The sequence below is a fragment of the Arvicanthis niloticus genome, chromosome 9 (genome assembly GCF_011762505.2).
Source record: "Arvicanthis niloticus isolate mArvNil1 chromosome 9, mArvNil1.pat.X, whole genome shotgun sequence".
NCBI lineage: Eukaryota > Metazoa > Chordata > Mammalia > Rodentia > Muridae > Arvicanthis > Arvicanthis niloticus.
Window position 1 is genome coordinate 52,720,768 of NC_047666.1, and position 20,897 is coordinate 52,741,664.

Below are 20,897 nucleotides of genomic sequence, written 5' to 3' on the forward strand. Positions count from 1 at the left end.
ACCTCTGGCTAGCTGCATCCTGGAAATGGAGCTCATGGGCACTCCTGTGAGCAGGATGCTTCCCTGTATTTCTAGGGCAGCCGGGACCAGGGAACTAGATCCTGACAGGTGCCAGAGGAGGCCCTGGGTACTGGTGGCATCCCAGGACTGGGCACTTGTTCCTAGGCACAGAGTGGGCCGGCCATCAGCCCCATAGTAGGCTCTCTAGACTGATTTTCTACTCAGGTGAGCATGAGTGCAGTGACTGAGTGGCTCTAGGGAGAGGGGACTGCGGACAGTGTCTGGCCTTGCCTCCCGGAGTCCCTGTCGGGAGCAGCATCCTGGAGGAGTTGGATCCCCAGGTGGACTGTGCCTTGAATTTCAGCCCAGGGGGGATGAGGAAGGTGATTCCCTGTGAGTTGCAGGCCTTGTGGAGGCCTAGGACCATCCAGATTTCCCGCGAGAACTGGTCACAGGAGAAAGAAGACCACCAGGAACAATCAGTCAATGAAAACTACAGGGCCACAATGTCTTGCCCGATGTCCTCCGGACACTGCAGAGTCCCTGGGTCCCGGCTGACACTGAAGACAATCATGCGGGGGTCCTGTGGGGTCGCTAGCAAGACTGCAGGGCCTTCCTGAGAAGCCTGAGCCTGAGGCTGCAGCAGGCTGGAGTTACACCCCTCTCAGCTCGGTGCTAGGGACCCATTTTTCCCAGGCGCCCGTGCGCATGCGCACGACCAAGAGCCCACATTTGAAAAAGAAAGAAGAGCCTTCAGGCTCAGCCAGGGGACTCCAGCCTGGGATCTAGGCAGTGCAGAGACCCAGGCAGGTGGGGTCGGGCTTAGTGGAAGGCACTGCAGGGCTGCCTGGTGACTTTCAGGCCTGCGTGGCTGGCGCAGCTAGTCCCTCTGGCCCAGATGCACTTCGTTTTGGGCCTGTCCGCCTTCAGTGCAGGAAGTGCTGAGAGGCGGCTGGGCTGTGCAGGCTCAGCTCCTGGGCAGCTCTTTTGCCTTTCTTGTAGAGGGGGGAGAGCTGGCTTCACTGGGCCGCCCCGGCTAGCCTTTCCCGGTGGACGATCTACACAGGTGGGCACAAAGGCTGCGTCGCGCCCACAGCTACTCTAGGTAGGTTTAGACCAGGGCGGGAAGTCCCGGGATCCTGGTGTGTCCAGAGCCTCCAAAGTTGCAGGAATCCCGAGTCGTCCGGAGCCCCGTTTCTGCCAAAATCCCTAGGAGGATGACCCTATCCTTCTTCGGTGACACAGCAAGACAGGGCTCCAGGGAGTGGTGGGTCTTGCTCTTTTCGCTGGGCCTGAAATAAGACCGCTGCCTGGAGGCCTTCCCTCTGCCCACTCTTGACCCACGAGCCCACAAGGCAGCAGCGGACACCCCTTCTCCATCCAGGTTCTTCATCCCAGGGCAAGTGCTCCAAGATTCTGCATAGAGACCCACCGGGCTCTTTTGGGTGGCGGTGGCAACCATCAGCACATATCCTGATCACCCAGGAGCCTCCAGGACACAAGGAAGAGAGACTAGCTTTGGAGACTGCCAGCCTCCCCTTCCTTCTGCTATCTCCTCCTCTCTACTTCCACGGAGCACTTTTGCATTCCTCCTTAGGCCAAGATACCTGGGAGCTGCCACTAAGACACACCCATGCCCACCCATACACACACAGAGAATCTCACCCAAATTTACACGCCCACACACTCATACACACACACACACACACACACGCACACACAGAGGCACACACAGAGGCGCACGTGCACAGATACACAGACACATCTCCTCAGGCTCCTCTGGATTGTCTCCCATGGGATGATGAAGTCTGGGCACTAGTTTGACACCAGCCTGAAACTTGGGTAGCAAGCCAGCTTGTGTCTTGAGCCCCCGCACCCCCCATCTCTCTCTGAGTGTGGCTCTGGTGTTCTCCAGACTCCAGTAAGTTCCCACTGCTCCTATCTAGTCTGAGGTCCCCTCCCTGTGTCTGACTGCAGCTCCAGGGTCAGAGCCTGAGGTTTCCACTGGCATCTTGGCTCCAAGGCCTTTGCCCTTCCAGCTAGCCAGCGTTCTTTTCACAGCTTTGAGGCAGAACCCTTCCATGAGTCTCATTGACTGGACCACTTGCTTCTGGTAACTCTAGGTGCGACTGGAGATGCCAAAGGGCAAGAGAAAGTGGGTCTTGAATGGTCATTTTTCTTGGGACAGTGGCTCCCTGGAGCTGTGTCCAAGGCACCTCTGGCTAGCTGCATCCTGGAAATGGAGCTCATGGGCACTCCTGTGAGCAGGATGCTTCCCTGTATTTCTAGGGCAGCCGGGACCAGGGAACTAGATCCTGACAGGTGACAGAGGAGGCCCTGGGTACTGGTGGCATCCCAGGACTGGGCACTTGTTCCTAGGCACAGAGTGGGCCGGCCATCAGCCCCATAGTAGGCTCTCTAGACTGATTTTCTACTCAGGTGAGCATGAGTGCAGTGACTGAGTGGCTCTAGGGAGAGGGGACTGCGGACAGTGTCTGGCCTTGCCTCCCGGAGTCCCTGTCGGGAGCAGCATCCTGGAGGAGTTGGATCCCCAGGTGGACTGTGCCTTGAATTTCAGCCCGGGGGGATGAGGAAGGTGATTCCCTGTGAGTTGCAGGCCTTGTGGAGGCCTATGACCATCCAGATTTCCCGCGAGAACTGGTCACAGGAGGAAGAAGACCACCAGGAACAATCAGTCAATGAAAACTACAGGGCCACAATGTCTTGCCCGATGTCCTCCGGACACTGCAGAGTCCCTGGGTCCCGGCTGACACTGAAGACAATCATGCGGGGGTCCTGTGGGGTCGCTAGCAAGACTGCAGGGCCTTCCTGAGAAGCCTGAGCCTGAGGCTGCAGCAGGCTGGAGTTACACCCCTCTCAGCTCGGTGCTAGGGACCCATTTTTCCCAGGCGCCCGTGCGCATGCGCACGACCAAGAGCCCACATTTGAAAAAGAAAGAAGAGCCTTCAGGCTCAGCCAGGGGACTCCAGCCTGGGATCTAGGCAGTGCAGAGACCCAGGCAGGTGGGGTCGGGCTTAGTGGAAGGCACTGCAGGGCTGCCTGGTGACTTTCAGGCCTGCGTGGCTGGCGCAGCTAGTCCCTCTGGCCCAGATGCACTTCGTTTTGGGCCTGTCCGCCTTCAGTGCAGGAAGTGCTGAGAGGCGGCTGGGCTGTGCAGGCTCAGCTCCTGGGCAGCTCTTTTGCCTTTCTTGTAGAGGGGGGAGAGCTGGCTTCACTGGGCCGCCCCGGCTAGCCTTTCCCGGTGGACGATCTACACAGGTGGGCACAAAGGCTGCGTCGCGCCCACAGCTACTCTAGGTAGGTTTAGACCAGGGCGGGAAGTCCCGGGATCCTGGTGTGTCCAGAGCCTCCAAAGTTGCAGGAATCCCGAGTCGTCCGGAGCCCCGTTTCTGCCAAAATCCCTGGGAGGATGACCCTATCCTTCCTCGGTGACACAGCAAGACAGGGCTCCAAGGAGTGGTGGGTCTTGCTCTTTTCGCTGGGCCTGAAATAAGACCGCTGCCTGGAGGCCTTCCCTCTGCCCACTCTTGCCCCACGAGCCCACAAGGCAGCAGCGGATACCCCTTCTCCCTCCAGGTTCTTCATCCCAGGGCAAGTGCTCCAAGATTCTGCATAGAGACCCACCGGGCTCTTTTGGGTGGCGGTGGCAACCATCAGCACATATCCTGATCACCCAGGAGCCTCCAGGACACAAGGAAGAGAGACTAGCTTTGGAGACTGCCAGCCTCCCCTTCCTTCTGCTATCTCCTCCTCTCTACTTCCACGGAGCACATTTGCATTCCTCCTTAGGCCAAGATACCTGGGAGCTGCCACTAAGACACACCCATGCCCACCCATACACACACAGAGAATCTCACCCAAATTTACACGCCCACACACTCATACACACACACACACACACACACACGCGCGCGCACACACAGAGGCACACACAGAGGCGCACGTGCACAGATACACAGACACATCTCCTCAGGCTCCTCTGGATTGTCTCCCATGGGATGATGAAGTCTGGGCACTAGTTTGACACCAGCCTGAAACTTGGGTAGCAAGCCAGCTTGTGTCTTGAGCCCCCGCACCCCCCATCTCTCTCTGAGTGTGGCTCTGGTGTTCTCCAGACTCCAGTAAGTTCCCACTGCTCCTATCTAGTCTGAGGTCCCCTCCCTGTGTCTGACTGCAGCTCCAGGGTCAGAGCCTGAGGTTTCCACTGGCATCTTGGCTCCAAGGCCTTTGCCCTTCCAGCTAGCCAGCGTTCTTTTCACAGCTTTGAGGCAGAACCCTTCCATGAGTCTCATTGACTGGACCACTTGCTTCTGGTAACTCTAGGTGCGACTGGAGATGCCAAAGGGCAAGATAAGGTGGGTCTTGAATGGTCATTTTTCTTGGGACAGTGGCTCCCTGGAGCTGTGTCCAAGGCACCTCTGGCTAGCTGCATCCTGGAAATGGAGCTCATGGGCACTCCTGTGAGCAGGATGCTTCCCTGTATTTCTAGGGCAGCCGGGACCAGGGAACTAGATCCTGACAGGTGCCAGAGGAGGCCCTGGGTACTGGTGGCATCCCAGGACAGGGCACTTGTTCCTAGGCACAGAGTGGGCCGGCCATCAGCCCCATAGTAGGCTCTCTAGACTGATTTTCTACTCAGGTGAGCATGAGTGCAGTGACTGAGTGGCTCTAGGGAGAGGGGACTGCGGACAGTGTCTGGCCTTGCCTCCCGGAGTCCCTGTCGGGAGCAGCATCCTGGAGGAGTTGGATCCCCAGGTGGACTGTGCCTTGAATTTCAGCCCAGGGGGGATGAGGAAGGTGATTCCCTGTGAGTTGCAGGCCTTGTGGAGGCCTAGGACCATCCAGATTTCCCGCGAGAACTGGTCACAGGAGGAAGAAGACCACCAGGAACAATCAGTCAATGAAAACTACAGGGCCACAATGTCTTGCCCGATGTCCTCCGGACACTGCAGAGTCCCTGGGTCCCGGCTGACACTGAAGACAATCATGCGGGGGTCCTGTGGGGTCGCTAGCAAGACTGCAGGGCCTTCCTGAGAAGCCTGAGCCTGAGGCTGCAGCAGGCTGGAGTTACACCCCTCTCAGCTCGGTGCTAGGGACCCATTTTTCCCAGGCGCCCGTGCGCATGCGCACGACCAAGAGCCCACATTTGAAAAAGAAAGAAGAGCCTTCAGGCTCAGCCAGGGGACTCCAGCCTGGGATCTAGGCAGTGCAGAGACCCAGGCAGGTGGGGTCGGGCATAGTGGAAGGCACTGCAGGGCTGCCTGGTGACTTTCAGGCCTGCGTGGCTGGCGCAGCTAGTCCCTCTGGCCCAGATGCACTTCGTTTTGGGCCTGTCCGCCTTCAGTGCAGGAAGTGCTGAGAGGCGGCTGGGCTGTGCAGGCTCAGCTCCTGGGCAGCTCTTTTGCCTTTCTTGTAGAGGGGGGAGAGCTGGCTTCACTGGGCCGCCCCGGCTAGCCTTTCCCGGTGGACGATCTACACAGGTGGGCACAAAGGCTGCGTCGCGCCCACAGCTACTCTAGGTAGGTTTAGACCAGGGCGGGAAGTCCCGGGATCCTGGTGTGTCCAGAGCCTCCAAAGTTGCAGGAATGCCGAGTCGTCCGGAGCCCCGTTTCTGCCAAAATCCCTGGGAGGATGACCCTATCCTTCCTTCGGTGACACAGCAAGACAGGGCTCCAAGGAGTGGTGGGTCTTGCTCTTTTCGCTGGGCCTGAAATAAGACCGCTGCCTGGAGGCCTTCCCTCTGCCCACTCTTGCCCCACGAGCCCACAAGGCAGCAGCGGATACCCCTTCTCCATCCAGGTTCTTCATCCCAGGGCAAGTGCTCCAAGATTCTGCATAGAGACCCACCGGGCTCTTTTGGGTGGCGGTGGCAACCATCAGCACATATCCTGATCACCCAGGAGCCTCCAGGACACAAGCAAGAGAGACTAGCTTTGGAGATTGCCAGCCTCCCCTTCCTTCTGCTATCTCCTCCTCTCTACTTCCACGGAGCACTTTTGCATTCCTCCTTAGGCCAAGATACCTGGGAGCTGCCACTAAGACACACCCATGCCCACCCATACACACACAGAGAATCTCACCCAAATTTACACGCCCACACACTCATACACACACACACACACACACACACACACACACACACACACACAGAGGCGCACGTGCACAGATACACAGACACATATCCTCAGGCTCCTCTGGATTGTCTCCCATGGGATGATGAAGTCTGGGCACTAGTTTGACACCAGCCTGAAACTTGGGTAGCAAGCCAGCTTGTGTCTTGAGCCCCCGCACCCCCTTCTCTCTCTGAGTGTGGCTCTGGTGTTCTCCAGACTCCAGTTAGTTCCCACTGCTTCTATCTAGTCTGAGGTCCCCTCCCTGTGTCTGACTGCAGCTCCAGGGTCAGAGCCTGAGGTTTCCACTGGCATCTTGGCTCCAAGGCCTTTGCCCTTCCAGCTAGCCAGCGTTCTTTTCACAGCTTTGAGGCAGAACCCTTCCATGAGTCTCATTGACTGGACCACTTGCTTCTGGTAACTCTAGGTGCGACTGGAGATGCCAAAGGGCAAGATAAGGTGGGTCTTGAATGGTCATTTTTCTTGGGACAGTGGCTCCCTGGAGCTGTGTCCAAGGCACCTCTGGCTAGCTGCATCCTGGAAATGGAGCTCATGGGCACTCCTGTGAGCAGGATGCTTCCCTGTATTTCTAGGGCAGCCGGGACCAGGGAACTAGATCCTGACAGGTGCCAGAGGAGGCCCTGGGTACTGGTGGCATCCCAGGACAGGGCACTTGTTCCTAGGCACAGAGTGGGCCGGCCATCAGCCCCATAGTAGGCTCTCTAGACTGATTTTCTACTCAGGTGAGCATGAGTGCAGTGACTGAGTGGCTCTAGGGAGAGGGGACTGCGGACAGTGTCTGGCCTTGCCTCCCGGAGTCCCTGTCGGGAGCAGCATCCTGGAGGAGTTGGATCCCCAGGTGGACTGTGCCTTGAATTTCAGCCCAGGGGGGGATGAGGAAGGTGATTCCCTGTGAGTTGCAGGCCTTGTGGAGGCCTAGGACCATCCAGATTTCCCGCGAGAACTGGTCACAGGAGGAAGAAGACCACCAGGAACAATCAGTCAATGAAAACTACAGGGCCACAATGTCTTGCCCGATGTCCTCCGGACACTGCAGAGTCCCTGGGTCCCGGCTGACACTGAAGACAATCATGCGGGGGTCCTGTGGGGTCGCTAGCAAGACTGCAGGGCCTTCCTGAGAAGCCTGAGCCTGAGGCTGCAGCAGGCTGGAGTTACACCCCTCTCAGCTCGGTGCTAGGGACCCATTTTTCCCAGGCGCCCGTGCGCATGCGCACGACCAAGAGCCCACATTTGAAAAAGAAAGAAGAGCCTTCAGGCTCAGCCAGGGGACTCCAGCCTGGGATCTAGGCAGTGCAGAGACCCAGGCAGGTGGGGTCGGGCATAGTGGAAGGCACTGCAGGGCTGCCTGGTGACTTTCAGGCCTGCGTGGCTGGCGCAGCTAGTCCCTCTGGCCCAGATGCACTTCGTTTTGGGCCTGTCCGCCTTCAGTGCAGGAAGTGCTGAGAGGCGGCTGGGCTGTGCAGGCTCAGCTCCTGGGCAGCTCTTTTGCCTTTCTTGTAGAGGGGGGAGAGCTGGCTTCACTGGGCCGCCCCGGCTAGCCTTTCCCGGTGGACGATCTACACAGGTGGGCACAAAGGCTGCGTCGCGCCCACAGCTACTCTAGGTAGGTTTAGACCAGGGCGGGAAGTCCCGGGATCCTGGTGTGTCCAGAGCCTCCAAAGTTGCAGGAATCCCGAGTCGTCCGGAGCCCCGTTTCTGCCAAAATCCCTGGGAGGATGACCCTATCCTTCCTCGGTGACACAGCAAGACAGGGCTCCAAGGAGTGGTGGGTCTTGCTCTTTTCGCTGGGCCTGAAATAAGACCGCTGCCTGGAGGCCTTCCCTCTGCCCACTCTTGCCCCACGAGCCCACAAGGCAGCAGCGGATACCCCTTCTCCATCCAGGTTCTTCATCCCAGGGCAAGTGCTCCAAGATTCTGCATAGAGACCCACCGGGCTCTTTTGGGTGGCGGTGGCAACCATCAGCACATATCCTGATCACCCAGGAGCCTCCAGGACACAAGGAAGAGAGACTAGCTTTGGAGACTGCCAGCCTCCCCTTCCTTCTGCTATCTCCTCCTCTCTACTTCCACGGAGCACTTTTGCATTCCTCCTTAGGCCAAGATACCTGGGAGCTGCCACTAAGACACACCCATGCCCACCCATACACACACAGAGAATCTCACCCAAATTTACACGCCCACACACTCATACACACACACACACACACACACACACACACACACACACACAGAGGCGCACGTGCACAGATACACAGACACATATCCTCAGGCTCCTCTGGATTGTCTCCCATGGGATGATGAAGTCTGGGCACTAGTTTGACACCAGCCTGAAACTTGGGTAGCAAGCCAGCTTGTGTCTTGAGCCCCCGCACCCGCTTCTCTCTCTGAGTGTGGCTCTGGTGTTCTCCAGACTCCAGTAAGTTCCCACTGCTCCTATCTAGTCTGAAGTCCCCTCCCTGTGTCTGACTGCAGCTCCAGGGTCAGAGCCTGAGGTTTCCACTGGCATCTTGGCTCCAAGGCCTTTGCCCTTCCAGCTAGCCAGCGTTCTTTTCACAGCTTTGAGGCAGAACCCTTCCATGAGTCTCATTGACTGGACCACTTGCTTCTGGTAACTCTAGGTGCGACTGGAGATGCCAAAGGGCAAGATAAGGTGGGTCTTGAATGGTCATTTTTCTTGGGACAGTGGCTCCCTGGAGCTGTGTCCAAGGCACCTCTGGCTAGCTGCATCCTGGAAATGGAGCTCATGGGCACTCCTGTGAGCAGGATGCTTCCCTGTATTTCTAGGGCAGCCGGGACCAGGGAACTAGATCCTGACAGGTGCCAGAGGAGGCCCTGGGTACTGGTGGCATCCCAGGACAGGGCACTTGTTCCTAGGCACAGAGTGGGCCGGCCATCAGCCCCATAGTAGGCTCTCTAGACTGATTTTCTACTCAGGTGAGCATGAGTGCAGTGACTGAGTGGCTCTAGGGAGAGGGGACTGCGGACAGTGTCTGGCCTTGCCTCCCGGAGTCCCTGTCTGGAGCACCATCCTGGAGGAGTTGGATCCCCAGGTGGACTGTGCCTTGAATTTCAGCCCAGGGGGGATGAGGAAGGTGATTCCCTGTGAGTTGCAGGCCTTGTGGAGGCCTAGGACCATCCAGATTTCCCGCGAGAACTGGTCACAGGAGGAAGAAGACCACCAGGAACAATCAGTCAATGAAAACTACAGGGCCACAATGTCTTGCCCGATGTCCTCCGGACACTGCAGAGTCCCTGGGTCCCGGCTGACACTGAAGACAATCATGCGGGGGTCCTGTGGGGTCGCTAGCAAGACTGCAGGGCCTTCCTGAGAAGCCTGAGCCTGAGGCTGCAGCAGGCTGGAGTTACACCCCTCTCAGCTCGGTGCTAGGGACCCATTTTTCCCAGGCGCCCGTGCGCATGAGCACGACCAAGAGCCCACATTTGAAAAAGAAAGAAGAGCCTTCAGGCTCAGCCAGGGGACTCCAGCCTGGGATCTAGGCAGTGCAGAGACCCAGGCAGGTGGGGTCGGGCTTAGTGGAAGGCACTGCAGGGCTGCCTGGTGACTCTCAGGCCTGCGTGGCTGGCGCAGCTAGTCCCTCTGGCCCAGATGCACTTCGTTTTGGGCCTGTCCGCCTTCAGTGCAGGAAGTGCTGAGAGGCGGCTGGGCTGTGCAGGCTCAGCTCCTGGGCAGCTCTTTTGCCTTTCTTGTAGAGGGGGGAGAGCTGGCTTCACTGGGCCGCCCCGGCTAGCCTTTCCCGGTGGACGATCTACACAGGTGGGCACAAAGGCTGTGTCGCGCCCACAGCTACTCTAGGTAGGTTTAGACCAGGGCGGGAAGTCCCGGGATCCTGGTGTGTCCAGAGCCTCCAAAGTTGCAGGAATCCCGAGTCGTCCGGAGCCCCGTTTCTGCCCAAATCCCTGGGAGGATGACCCTATCCTTCTTCGGTGACACAGCAAGACAGGGTTCCAAGGAGTGGTGGGTCTTGCTCTTTTCGCTGGGCCTGAAATAAGACCGCTGCCTGGAGGCCTTCCCTCTGCCCACTCTTGCCCCACGAGCCCACAAGGCAGCAGCGGACACCCCTTCTCCATCCAGGTTCTTCATCCCAGGGCAAGTGCTCCAAGATTCTGCATAGAGACCCACCGGGCTCTTTTGGGTGGCGGTGGCAACCATCAGCACATATCCTGATCACCCAGGAGCCTCCAGGACACAAGGAAGAGAGACTAGCTTTGGAGACTGCCAGCCTCCCCTTCCTTCTGCTATCTCCTCCTCTCTACTTCCACGGAGCACTTTTGCATTCCTCCTTAGGCCAAGATACCTGGGAGCTGCCACTAAGACACACCCATGCCCACCCATACACACACAGAGAATCTCACCCAAATTTACACGCCCACACACTCATACACACACACACACACACACACACACACACACACACACACAGAGGCGCACGTGCACAGATACACAGACACATATCCTCAGGCTCCTCTGGATTGTCTCCCATGGGATGATGAAGTCTGGGCACTAGTTTGACACCAGCCTGAAACTTGGGTAGCAAGCCAGCTTGTGTCTTGAGCCCCCGCACCCCCTTCTCTCTCTGAGTGTGGCTCTGGTGTTCTCCAGACTCCAGTAAGTTCCCACTGCTTCTATCTAGTCTGAGGTCCCCTCCCTGTGTCTGACTGCAGCTCCAGGGTCAGAGCCTGAGGTTTCCACTGGCATCTTGGCTCCAAGGCCTTTGCCCTTCCAGCTAGCCAGCGTTCTTTTCACAGCTTTGAGGCAGAACCCTTCCATGAGTCTCATTGACTGGACCACTTGCTTCTGGTAACTCTAGGTGCGACTGGAGATGCCAAAGGGCAAGATAAGGTGGGTCTTGAATGGTCATTTTTCTTGGGACAGTGGCTCCCTGGAGCTGTGTCCAAGGCACCTCTGGCTAGCTGCATCCTGGAAATGGAGCTCATGGGCACTCCTGTGAGCAGGATGCTTCCCTGTATTTCTAGGGCAGCCGGGACCAGGGAACTAGATCCTGACAGGTGCCAGAGGAGGCCCTGGGTACTGGTGGCATCCCAGGACAGGGCACTTGTTCCTAGGCACAGAGTGGGCCGGCCATCAGCCCCATAGTAGGCTCTCTAGACTGATTTTCTACTCAGGTGAGCATGAGTGCAGTGACTGAGTGGCTCTAGGGAGAGGGGACTGCGGACAGTGTCTGGCCTTGCCTCCCGGAGTCCCTGTCGGGAGCAGCATCCTGGAGGAGTTGGATCCCCAGGTGGACTGTGCCTTGAATTTCAGCCCAGGGGGGATGAGGAAGGTGATTCCCTGTGAGTTGCAGGCCTTGTGGAGGCCTAGGACCATCCAGATTTCCCGCGAGAACTGGTCACAGGAGGAAGAAGACCACCAGGAACAATCAGTCAATGAAAACTACAGGGCCACAATGTCTTGCCCGATGTCCTCCGGACACTGCAGAGTCCCTGGGTCCCGGCTGACACTGAAGACAATCCTGCGGGGGTCCTGTGGGGTCGCTAGCAAGACTGCAGGGCCTTCCTGAGAAGCCTGAGCCTGAGGCTGCAGCAGGCTGGAGTTACACCCCTCTCAGCTCGGTGCTAGGGACCCATTTTTCCCAGGCGCCCGTGCGCATGCGCACGACCAAGAGCCCACATTTGAAAAAGAAAGAAGAGCCTTCAGGCTCAGCCAGGGGACTCCAGCCTGGGATCTAGGCAGTGCAGAGACCCAGGCAGGTGGGGTCGGGCTTAGTGGAAGGCACTGCAGGGCTGCCTGGTGACTCTCAGGCCTGCGTGGCTGGCGCAGCTAGTCCCTCTGGCCCAGATGCACTTCGTTTTGGGCCTGTCCGCCTTCAGTGCAGGAAGTGCTGAGAGGCGGCTGGGCTGTGCAGGCTCAGCTCCTGGGCAGCTCTTTTGCCTTTCTTGTAGAGGGGGGAGAGCTGGCTTCACTGGGCCGCCCCGGCTAGCCTTTCCCGGTGGACGATCTACACAGGTGGGCACAAAGGCTGCGTCGCGCCCACAGCTACTCTAGGTAGGTTTAGACCAGGGCGGGAAGTCCCGGGATCCTGGTGTGTCCAGAGCCTCCAAAGTTGCAGGAATGCCGAGTCGTCCGGAGCCCCGTTTCTGCCAAAATCCCTGGGAGGATGACCCTATCCTTCCTCGGTGACACAGCAAGACAGGGCTCCAAGGAGTGGTGGGTCTTGCTCTTTTCGCTGGGCCTGAAATAAGACCGCTGCCTGGAGGCCTTCCCTCTGCCCACTCTTGCCCCACGAGCCCACAAGGCAGCAGCGGACACCCCTTCTCCATCCAGGTTCTTCATCCCAGGGCAAGTGCTCCAAGATTCTGCATAGAGACCCACCGGGCTCTTTGGGGTGGCGGTGGCAACCATCAGCACATATCCTGATCACCCAGGAGCCTCCAGGACACAAGGAAGAGAGACTAGCTTTGGAGACTGCCAGCCTCCCCTTCCTTCTGCTATCTCCTCCTCTCTACTTCCACGGAGCACTTTTGCATTCCTCCTTAGGCCAAGATACCTGGGAGCTGCCACTAAGACACACCCATGCCCACCCATACACACACAGAGAATCTCACCCAAATTTACACGCCCACACACTCAAACACACACACACACACACAGAGGCACACGCACACACACACACAGACACACACACACACAGACACACACACACACAGACACATATCCTCAGGCTCCTCTGGATTGTCTCACTTGGGATGATGAAGTCTGGGCACAAGTTTGACACCAGCCTGAAACTTGGGTAGCCAGCTTGTGTCTTGAGCCCCCACACCCCCCCTCCCTCTCCTCTCTTTCTCTTTCCCTCTCTCTCTCTCTCTTTCTCTCAGTGTGGCTCTGGTGTTCTCCAGACTCTATTAAGTTCCCACTGCTCCTATCTAGTCAAAGGTCCCCTCCCTGTCTCTTACTGCAGCTCCAGGGTCAGATCCAGTGGTTTCCGCTGGCTACTTGGCTCCAAGGCCATGGCCCTTCCAGCTAGCTATTGTTCTTTTCACAGCTTTGAGGCAGAGCCCATAAATCACTCTCATCCACTGGGGAATATGTCTAAGTGTTCTGGGCAATCCCCACATGCAGTTGGGTTCTCTTTTCAGTGGTTTGAGGAATGTCAATCCTTCTTCTTTTGAATGTTAATCCAGCAGGGTAATGCAGTAGGTGTCCTTGGACCAAGGAATATGCTCCTCCTTGGATATATCCTTAGGCAGTTAAGTTTTAAGTTTAAGGGGATTCTTCACAATCTCCAATTCCAATCATTAACGCTTGTTCCCTAGCCTCATACTTTTTCCTAGTCCTGTTTTTCTTATTTTTCAGAATTTCTTATTTTTCAGAATTCTAAAATATTTACTGTCAATCTGATTCCAAATTTTTTTTCCAGAAACTATTTCCCATTTGTGTAGTCCTGTTTTCCTCCACCCCCTTCATAATCTATAAGGCACAGAAAGAAAAAAAATCTTGTAATTTTCCATTAGAAATTTTAAACCCTGAATGTTAAAATAAAAGTCAATAAATAGCCCATCATATTAATAATGAATCCCCAGAGGCACTGGGAAGGCACTGTCTGCCAGGAAAGGTGTCTGTCCATGGGCTGCTATTTCAGCAATGGTGATGTGGTATCCGGATGCTTGCCTTGAGTTCTGATTATCCTGGAGTATAGAATTTATCATGTCCAGTACACTCCTGTCTGTAAGGAAGTCATTCCTTATAGCGGAGGCTCCGCAAACTAGAGCTTTCAGTATGTTCATTATCCTGTCAAAAAATATTTTCCCATGTTTTACCAGTAGTAAGTCTTTTTTTTTTTTTTTTTTTTTTTTGTTTTTGTTTTTTTGAGATAGTGTTTCTTTTTGTAGCCCTGGCTGTCCCAGAACACATGACTCATAGATCCACCCACTTTTGCCTACCAAATGCTGAGAGGAAAGACATTTGCCACACTGTCTGGGTAGTCGTAGGTTTTTTTTTTTTTTTTTTTTTTTTTTTTTTTTTTTTTTTTTTTTTTTGGTTTTTCGAGACAGTGTTTCTCTGTGTAGCCCTGTCTATCCTGGAACTCACTATGCAGACCAGGCTGGCCTCGAACTCAGAAATCAGCCTGCCTCTGCCTCCCAAGTGCTGGGATTAAAGGCGTGCGCCACCACCGCCCGGCTAGTCGTAGGTTCTTAAGACGTGATTTCATAGTTTTTGAAGTCGCTGGGTGCAGTAGGTGGTGGATATTTTCGATTCTATTTGATTTTCCAGCGTCATAGGCTTTCCCTATGCAAATGAGCTCCTTTTGTGAGGAAAGGTTGGAAAAGCTTTTAATCCCAATACGGGGAGAAAGCAAAGGTAAGCAATCTCTGATAGTTCAGTACTAGACTGATGTATGTATACAGATCCAGAACAGCCATGGCTATGTAGTGAAACCTTTAAAAAAAATTACATTAAAATGCAAAACAAAATCAAACCTTGTTTTAACATCGGCACTCTAGAAGTACCCTGGAAATTTGATTATGACAGCAATTCCGTAGTACTCTAGAGCCACTCGCAGGAAAATGCAATCTTCCTTAAATGCCCAGAAGGTTTACAAGATAGCCTTCAGGCGTTACGACCCCGGTAGCTTGGTGGTAAGGATTCTTTTTGCTGTTAGTGTTGTTGGTGGTGGTATTCTAACGTGCGCATGCGCGCCTTGCTTCCGCGTTTGAGTGGGCTGAGTTATTACGTCATTGGGCCGCGCGGCGCGGCTAGGGCTGTGGTTGCCGGAAGTTGAGCGGCGGTAAGTAAGTCGTGGATGCGGAGCTGCTGTCGGGGCTGGCGGGGTTTACTTAGGAAAGCTGAGGCTAGTTTTGGGCTTGGCCGGAATATTCTTCACCTGTCTATACTCGGTCCCCTCGTACCCCGGCATAGAGCGTTGCGATCTCCGGGTCCGGAGGCGCCTCCGGTCGCTCATTCTGTCAAGTGCTGCCTTTGCAGTGTGTGGACCGGCCAAGAGTGAGCTTGGTCCCCTTGGTCTTTGAATGGCTTTGATGTTGTGACTTATGAAGAGGGCATAGTTTTTCCTTTAAACCGCTTCTAATAGAGGTTCTGCATCCCCTTAAAGGGCTCAGAGATTACAGATTAGTACTTTATAGGAAATCAGCCTAGTGAGGCAAATGCACTTGTCAGAAAGTTTCTGAGCCAGGCATAGTCGCGGAGGGGTGATCCCAGCCGCAGGGAGGCTGAGCCAAGAGAAATGCTATTTAGAACCAGCCTGGGCAATCTGACACAAACCCTTTTGCAAACTGAAAAGGGGCGCGGGGGGAGGGGGCGGTGTAGTTAAGTCCCAGAGTGGTTCCTCAGCATTCCAGGATGCTGGGTTCAATTACCAGCACATGCCAAATTGAATTTGAGGTGAGACTGAATTCAACCTGCGTCTGCAATCTTATTTAATTCTTTTGAAATATTAGTAACAGTGAGTGCATGTATGTTTGTGGTCGCATGAGTGTAGGTACCCGTAGAAGCCTCCAGCGTCAAGACATGGCAGATCCCAGCAGAAGTGGAACATCAGGCAGTTGTGCCTGATATGGGTGCTGGAAACCCGACCCAGGTCCTTGTAAGCACTGAGTCAAGTCAGCTTTCCAGTGTAAATTAATTTATATTTTTAAGACTGAATGCCATGTACCCCATTGCTGCCTTTGGACAGTCAATGAATCAGAGGCTGGCCTTTGAATTTTTATACTTCTGCTTCCACCTTCCTGGGTTCTGGTATTACAGCTGTGTACCACTATGCCTGTTTTTGTTGTTGTTGTTTTTGTTTTCCTGGTGCCGAAAGACTGAACCTAGCATGCTGGGCAATACTCTATCGTCAGCTCAGAGCTTCACTCCCATCCTGGTCACCCTATTTTAAATCCTGGTCACAAATGGGCCTTCCTTTTCAAATGTGCTAATTTGGTGGCTTTTGATGTTGGTTTGACTTTGTCTTTTTAATTTTTTTTTTTCTAAACCCATGTAACTGGTAGACGTGAGAGCTCTGCCTCAGGCTTTTTCTTTCCCTTAGACTGTTCTTTCTTTCTTTCTTTCTTTCTTTCTTTCTTTCTTTCTTTCTTTCTGGCTTAAGACACCTCAGCCACTGGCCTTGGTTTGTGAAAGCTCATGACTTCCACTTGCTTCCAGTTTGCCTCCACCCAGTTCTTACTCAAAAGTCATGTGACGAGCTAAGGACTGTGGCTTGCAGTCACAGCTCATGCCCTTTTGGAGTCACATTTGCTTTTAGTTGCCCCACACATCTCTGAAAACTGCTAGATTGCTTTCCTCTCTTCACCGTAGCTAAATACATTTACCTATAGTTCGTTACCTATAGTGAGTTATACTGTGATACAAGATTTTTGTATTTTTAATTCCCAATATGCAGAACAGTGTCTGGTATATATGCTTAACAAAAATGCATAGATATATCAAATAATTTGTTAAGTCATAAAGATGAAATAGGGTCCCCTAAAGTGTCAATAAACTGTGTCCTTTAAATGAGGTGGTAGTGCTTGCTAATCTCAGCACTTGGGAGGCTGAGGCAGAGAAGGCAGAGAAGGATTAAGAGCTCATGGTGCTAGGTGTGGTGGTGCACAATTTAATCCCAGCACTCTGGTGGATCTCTGAGTTCAAGGCCAACCTGGTTTACAGAATGAATTACAGGGACAGCCAGTGCTATTCAGAGAGACTTTTCTTTTTTTTGTTTTGTTTTGTTTTTGTTTTGTTTTGTTTTGTTTTGTTTTTCGAGACAGGGTTTCTCTGTGTAGCCCTGGCTGTCCTGGAACTCACTCTGTAGACCAGGCTGGCCTTGAACTCAGAAATCCGCCTGCCTCTGCCTCCCAAGTGCTGGGATTAAAGGCGTGCGCCACCACCGCCCTGCGAGACTTTTCTTAAAAAAAAAAAAAAAATAGAGTTCATGCTTTTGATAGTAGTAATAGTGCAATCCTTTAATTCCAGTACCAGAAGCTGGCAGATACCTTACTAACTTGAGACCGTCCTGGTCTTCATTGTGGGGCTTTGTCCAAACAAATAAACAAACAAAAAATTCAAAGTTGAGGCCTGTGGCAGTGTTTCAGTGGCTAACCCATGCCATGAAAACACAGGATCAGAATCCAGAGTCCCAGAATCCTTATAAATACCAGATAGACTTGGTGGCCTGTCTGTAATTTCAGCCTTGGAAGGTGGAGGCTGGCTGTGCAGAGCAAGCTGGCTAGCAAGACTGTTGATATAGAATATTGATGAGTTCTGGGTCTGATTGAGAGACTGCTTTAATGAAACAAGGTGGAATATGACGGAGGATGATTCCCAACTTCAACCTGGGCCTCCACATGGATGTGCACTGCCATGCACATGTGCCCTCACATAATGTGAACATGCATATACATAACATGGACAACACACACATGAAAATGTCCAAGGAACAGAGCTGCATGCCTTGGTCAAGGCCAGCTAGGGCTACATGAAGCCCAGTCTCCAAAAATGAATGAGTTAGTAACTGAATACTTCTAAGGAGTGGGAGGTGCTTCAAGTCCTGAGTGGTTTTATAAAAACCCAGGTAACAGGATAGAGAGCAATATGGACACCAGGATTCATCTGCTTTCTGTTTGGAGTCGATGGTGCTATTTGAGAATGTGGTGAGCAAAATGAACTCTGAGGACATGGTATTTGAGCCACACCCAAACAATGAAAACTGTATTCACCCTACCTTTGTCCCCCAATTTTCTTACACTGCTTACAGTTGTATCTTGCATAAAGTTCTGCTCTCATTTGCCTGGAACATTTGTCTTCAGGTATTTGTAGCTAACTCCTGTGTGATTTTTGAAACCCTTTAAAAGTTTGAGGATAGGACTTTATTACAAAACCACACAATTGAGTTTCATTTTCTGAAGCCAATATAGTGGCACATGCTTTTAGTCCCAGCATTCTGGAGGCAGAGGCAAGTAGATCTCTGAATTCAAGGCCAGTTTGGTCTACAGAAAGAGTTACAGGACACCCTGAGTTACAGAGAGAAATGCTTTGGGGGGCAGAGAATTCTAGGGAATCCTTTTCTGTCCTTAGCCAGTATCTCATTAAAGAAAATGGATAGTTAGCATCTGCTTAGTGCATGGCTCCAGAATCTGGGAATACAAACATAAGGGATGTATGTATCCTTGGCCCCCAGGAGCTGACTTGTGACAATCTGGAAAGAAACTTGCAGAGTTTTGAGGGAGGAAGACTTTGGTTGCAGGCAAATCAGGCTGGGGATACACAGCCATGCTGTCACTTTATCCTGGGCCTAGCAGGTATGTCTAGTGTGTGGCCTTTTGCATGTGGCTCGGACAGCTATGAATGCAGCCCAACACAAAATTGAAAATTTATTTAAAACATTAGATCACACAGTTGGATAGCATGAACTTTATAGGTGACAGTAAGCTGTTCTAGTGTCAGAAGGTTGGACCCACCTGTAACAATGCCTCCAAATGAAGAGGGTTTGCAGGTGATAAGAACTAGAACCTGGGTGACACTGCATTCCCTGAAGGGAAGTAGAGCCATGGGAGAGTTGCAGGCTGAAAGGTGTCTGGGAAATAGGAGCCACATTACCTATGGCCCTGTGGGCAGTGCCATTTTAAGCACAGTCATTGTATGCCACACTTCCTTGGCTTCAGGGTCCTCTATAGAATATGGAGGAGAGGACCGGTGTGTGCCTGTCATGTACAAAGCCCTGAGTTCCATCTTTATAGCAGGTACGGGTAAATTAATAAAAGAATGCACTGCGTTGCCAAGAAGGCTCAGTAGGGAGAAGTGCTTGCTGCCAAGTCTAATGGCTTGGGTTTGACGCCCAGGATCCACATAGTAGAAGATGAGAACATGGCCCCTGGTCCCCACATGCATATTGTGGCATGCTCACGCCTTTCTACCAAATTAAAATATGATAAAAATATAGAATTTATAGAAACATTATGTTTTTTTAAATGTTGATATTTCCCAGTTGGGCTTGTTGGTATATGTTTCTCCTTGGAAGGCTGAGGCATGAGGTTTACACATTCCACACCAACCTGGGCCCCATAAGAAGACCTTGTCTCAGAAAACAAAAGTTAAGGTAGAAAGGTATTTTTTTTCTATTTCTGTCATAGTTCTTCTGCATCAGTGTGTGTCTGTGTCTTTGTCTGTGTGTGTGTCTGTGTGTTTGTCTGTATGTGTGTCTGTGTGTGTATAACAGTTAAAGTATAAAACCCTAATTGAAACTCTGGAGCTTCAGAATAACCACTCTAAGTGAACCACGTTCATTGAGATGCATAGAGTTTGAGACTGGCTTACTGCTTGAGTGGCTGCTTTAACCTAGCAGTGTGATGGTTTTAATTGTGAGTTAATTAAAATAAAGCAAATATATAAATAAAGTGAATAAGTAAAAAGGCAAATTATTAAATGTGTTTTAAGATTTAGGGCCAAGGATGCCAGAGGCAGAGCTGCATCACCAGGCTCTGTCCCCAGTATGACAGAAGGGTGAGGGGAGGATGAGGTAAGCATTGCCCACTTAGCCCTGCCCTTATGTGCTGCTGGCTGGGAAGTTTGGAGACTTACAATGTCATTGTGGGGTGGGGTGCAGCATAGTGCTTAGGGGAAAACCTGCAGGAGTCTCCCCTGTCTTTCCACCACATGACTCCTGGGGAATCCAGCAAAGGTGGTCAGGCTTGTGGGCAAGCACCTTTACCTGCTGGATCGTGGGCTTTTATTTTGAAAGTGTTGGAGTGGGAAGCAGGGCACTGAAGAATTTTAAGCAAGGAGGGCATGTGCTGTCATCTCTAAGTCTCTGCACAGGGCAGGTCAACCTGAGGACTTGTCAGGATTCTGTTGCAGTGATTCAGGTGACAGGGGACAACAGCTGGTTAGATCATTGGCTACAGAGAAGGCAGTAGATTTTTGAGAAAGGAGATAGGCTTTGCAGGCCTGACTCAGGAGAGGAAGAAGACAAGACTCATGTTGGGGGGCTGAGTTCTTTGCTTAAGGTCTCTGATTATACCTGCTTTCTCTGAGGTTAGACTTAGAGTCAGTTGGTCTCGTTTTCCCCAGGGAAGTGAAATCCACTAATGCCTTCCTCTTCCTCCTCCTGATTTCCCCTCCCTCTTCCAGAGTCTGAAGGCTCACTGTGTATTCCTGGGTGAGATGAGACAATATGAATTTCCGTGTACACGGCTAGCCACTCAAGACTAGACAAGTCCTGTTCACTATTTCTTGTTCCAGCCCCAGAATTCTAGGTGTCTCCACCTTCTTTACCTAGGCCCTGTCCTTTGAACTGGCATCTGCTCATTGGGGTGGAGCATGTGTGGAAAGGAAGTCTCTTTCCTCAGGGGATCCAGCCATGTGGGGAAGGGGTGCACATTCCTTGGCATTTCCTAAAGACCCGCCAGTGACCTAGTAGATGCATCATGTTCTTCCTACAATCACACTCTTGTGTCTCTAGCAGAGTCTGAATGCTACCTACATGGCTATAGGATGTTCTTGTCTATTTCCCGTGTTCTCCTCACCGTCCTCAGCTGCCATCCCTGCCTCTTGCCTCACCATGTTACACCCATCAGTCAAGGCTCTTCTTTCTCTGTTGCTCCTCACCCCGTCTTTTTAAGCCTTGTCCATCACTTTGCACTTAATTCCAATCTGGGGAAAGACAGTGTGTTGGCAGGGGCCTGGTGGCTAATGCCCATTTGTAAGACCACCACTGGGAGACAGGCAGGAGGATTGTGACAGTTGGGCCCAGGCTAGGCTACATTGTGAGT

General features: G+C 52.8%; 1 protein-coding gene across 5 annotated transcripts in view; it reads left to right on the forward strand.

Moving 5' to 3' along the window:
- The first annotated feature begins 12,158 nt into the window (after positions 1-12,158).
- Positions 12,159-20,897, forward strand: part of Atg7 (autophagy related 7) — a 210,128-nt gene continuing 201,389 nt past the window's right edge. The window contains exons 1-2 of one of the 5 annotated variants that reach the window (XM_076940286.1): positions 14,899-14,917; positions 18,308-18,428. In XM_076940286.1, the coding sequence (XP_076796401.1) occupies positions 18,400-18,428 (29 nt within the window). In that variant the 5' untranslated portion in view covers positions 14,899-14,917; positions 18,308-18,399. Of the gene's footprint in view, positions 12,178-14,867; positions 14,918-18,307; positions 18,429-20,897 lie in introns of those variants that run through there. The other 4 variants (XM_076940288.1, XM_034511187.2, XM_034511188.2 and 1 more) reach the window with 4 other exon arrangements.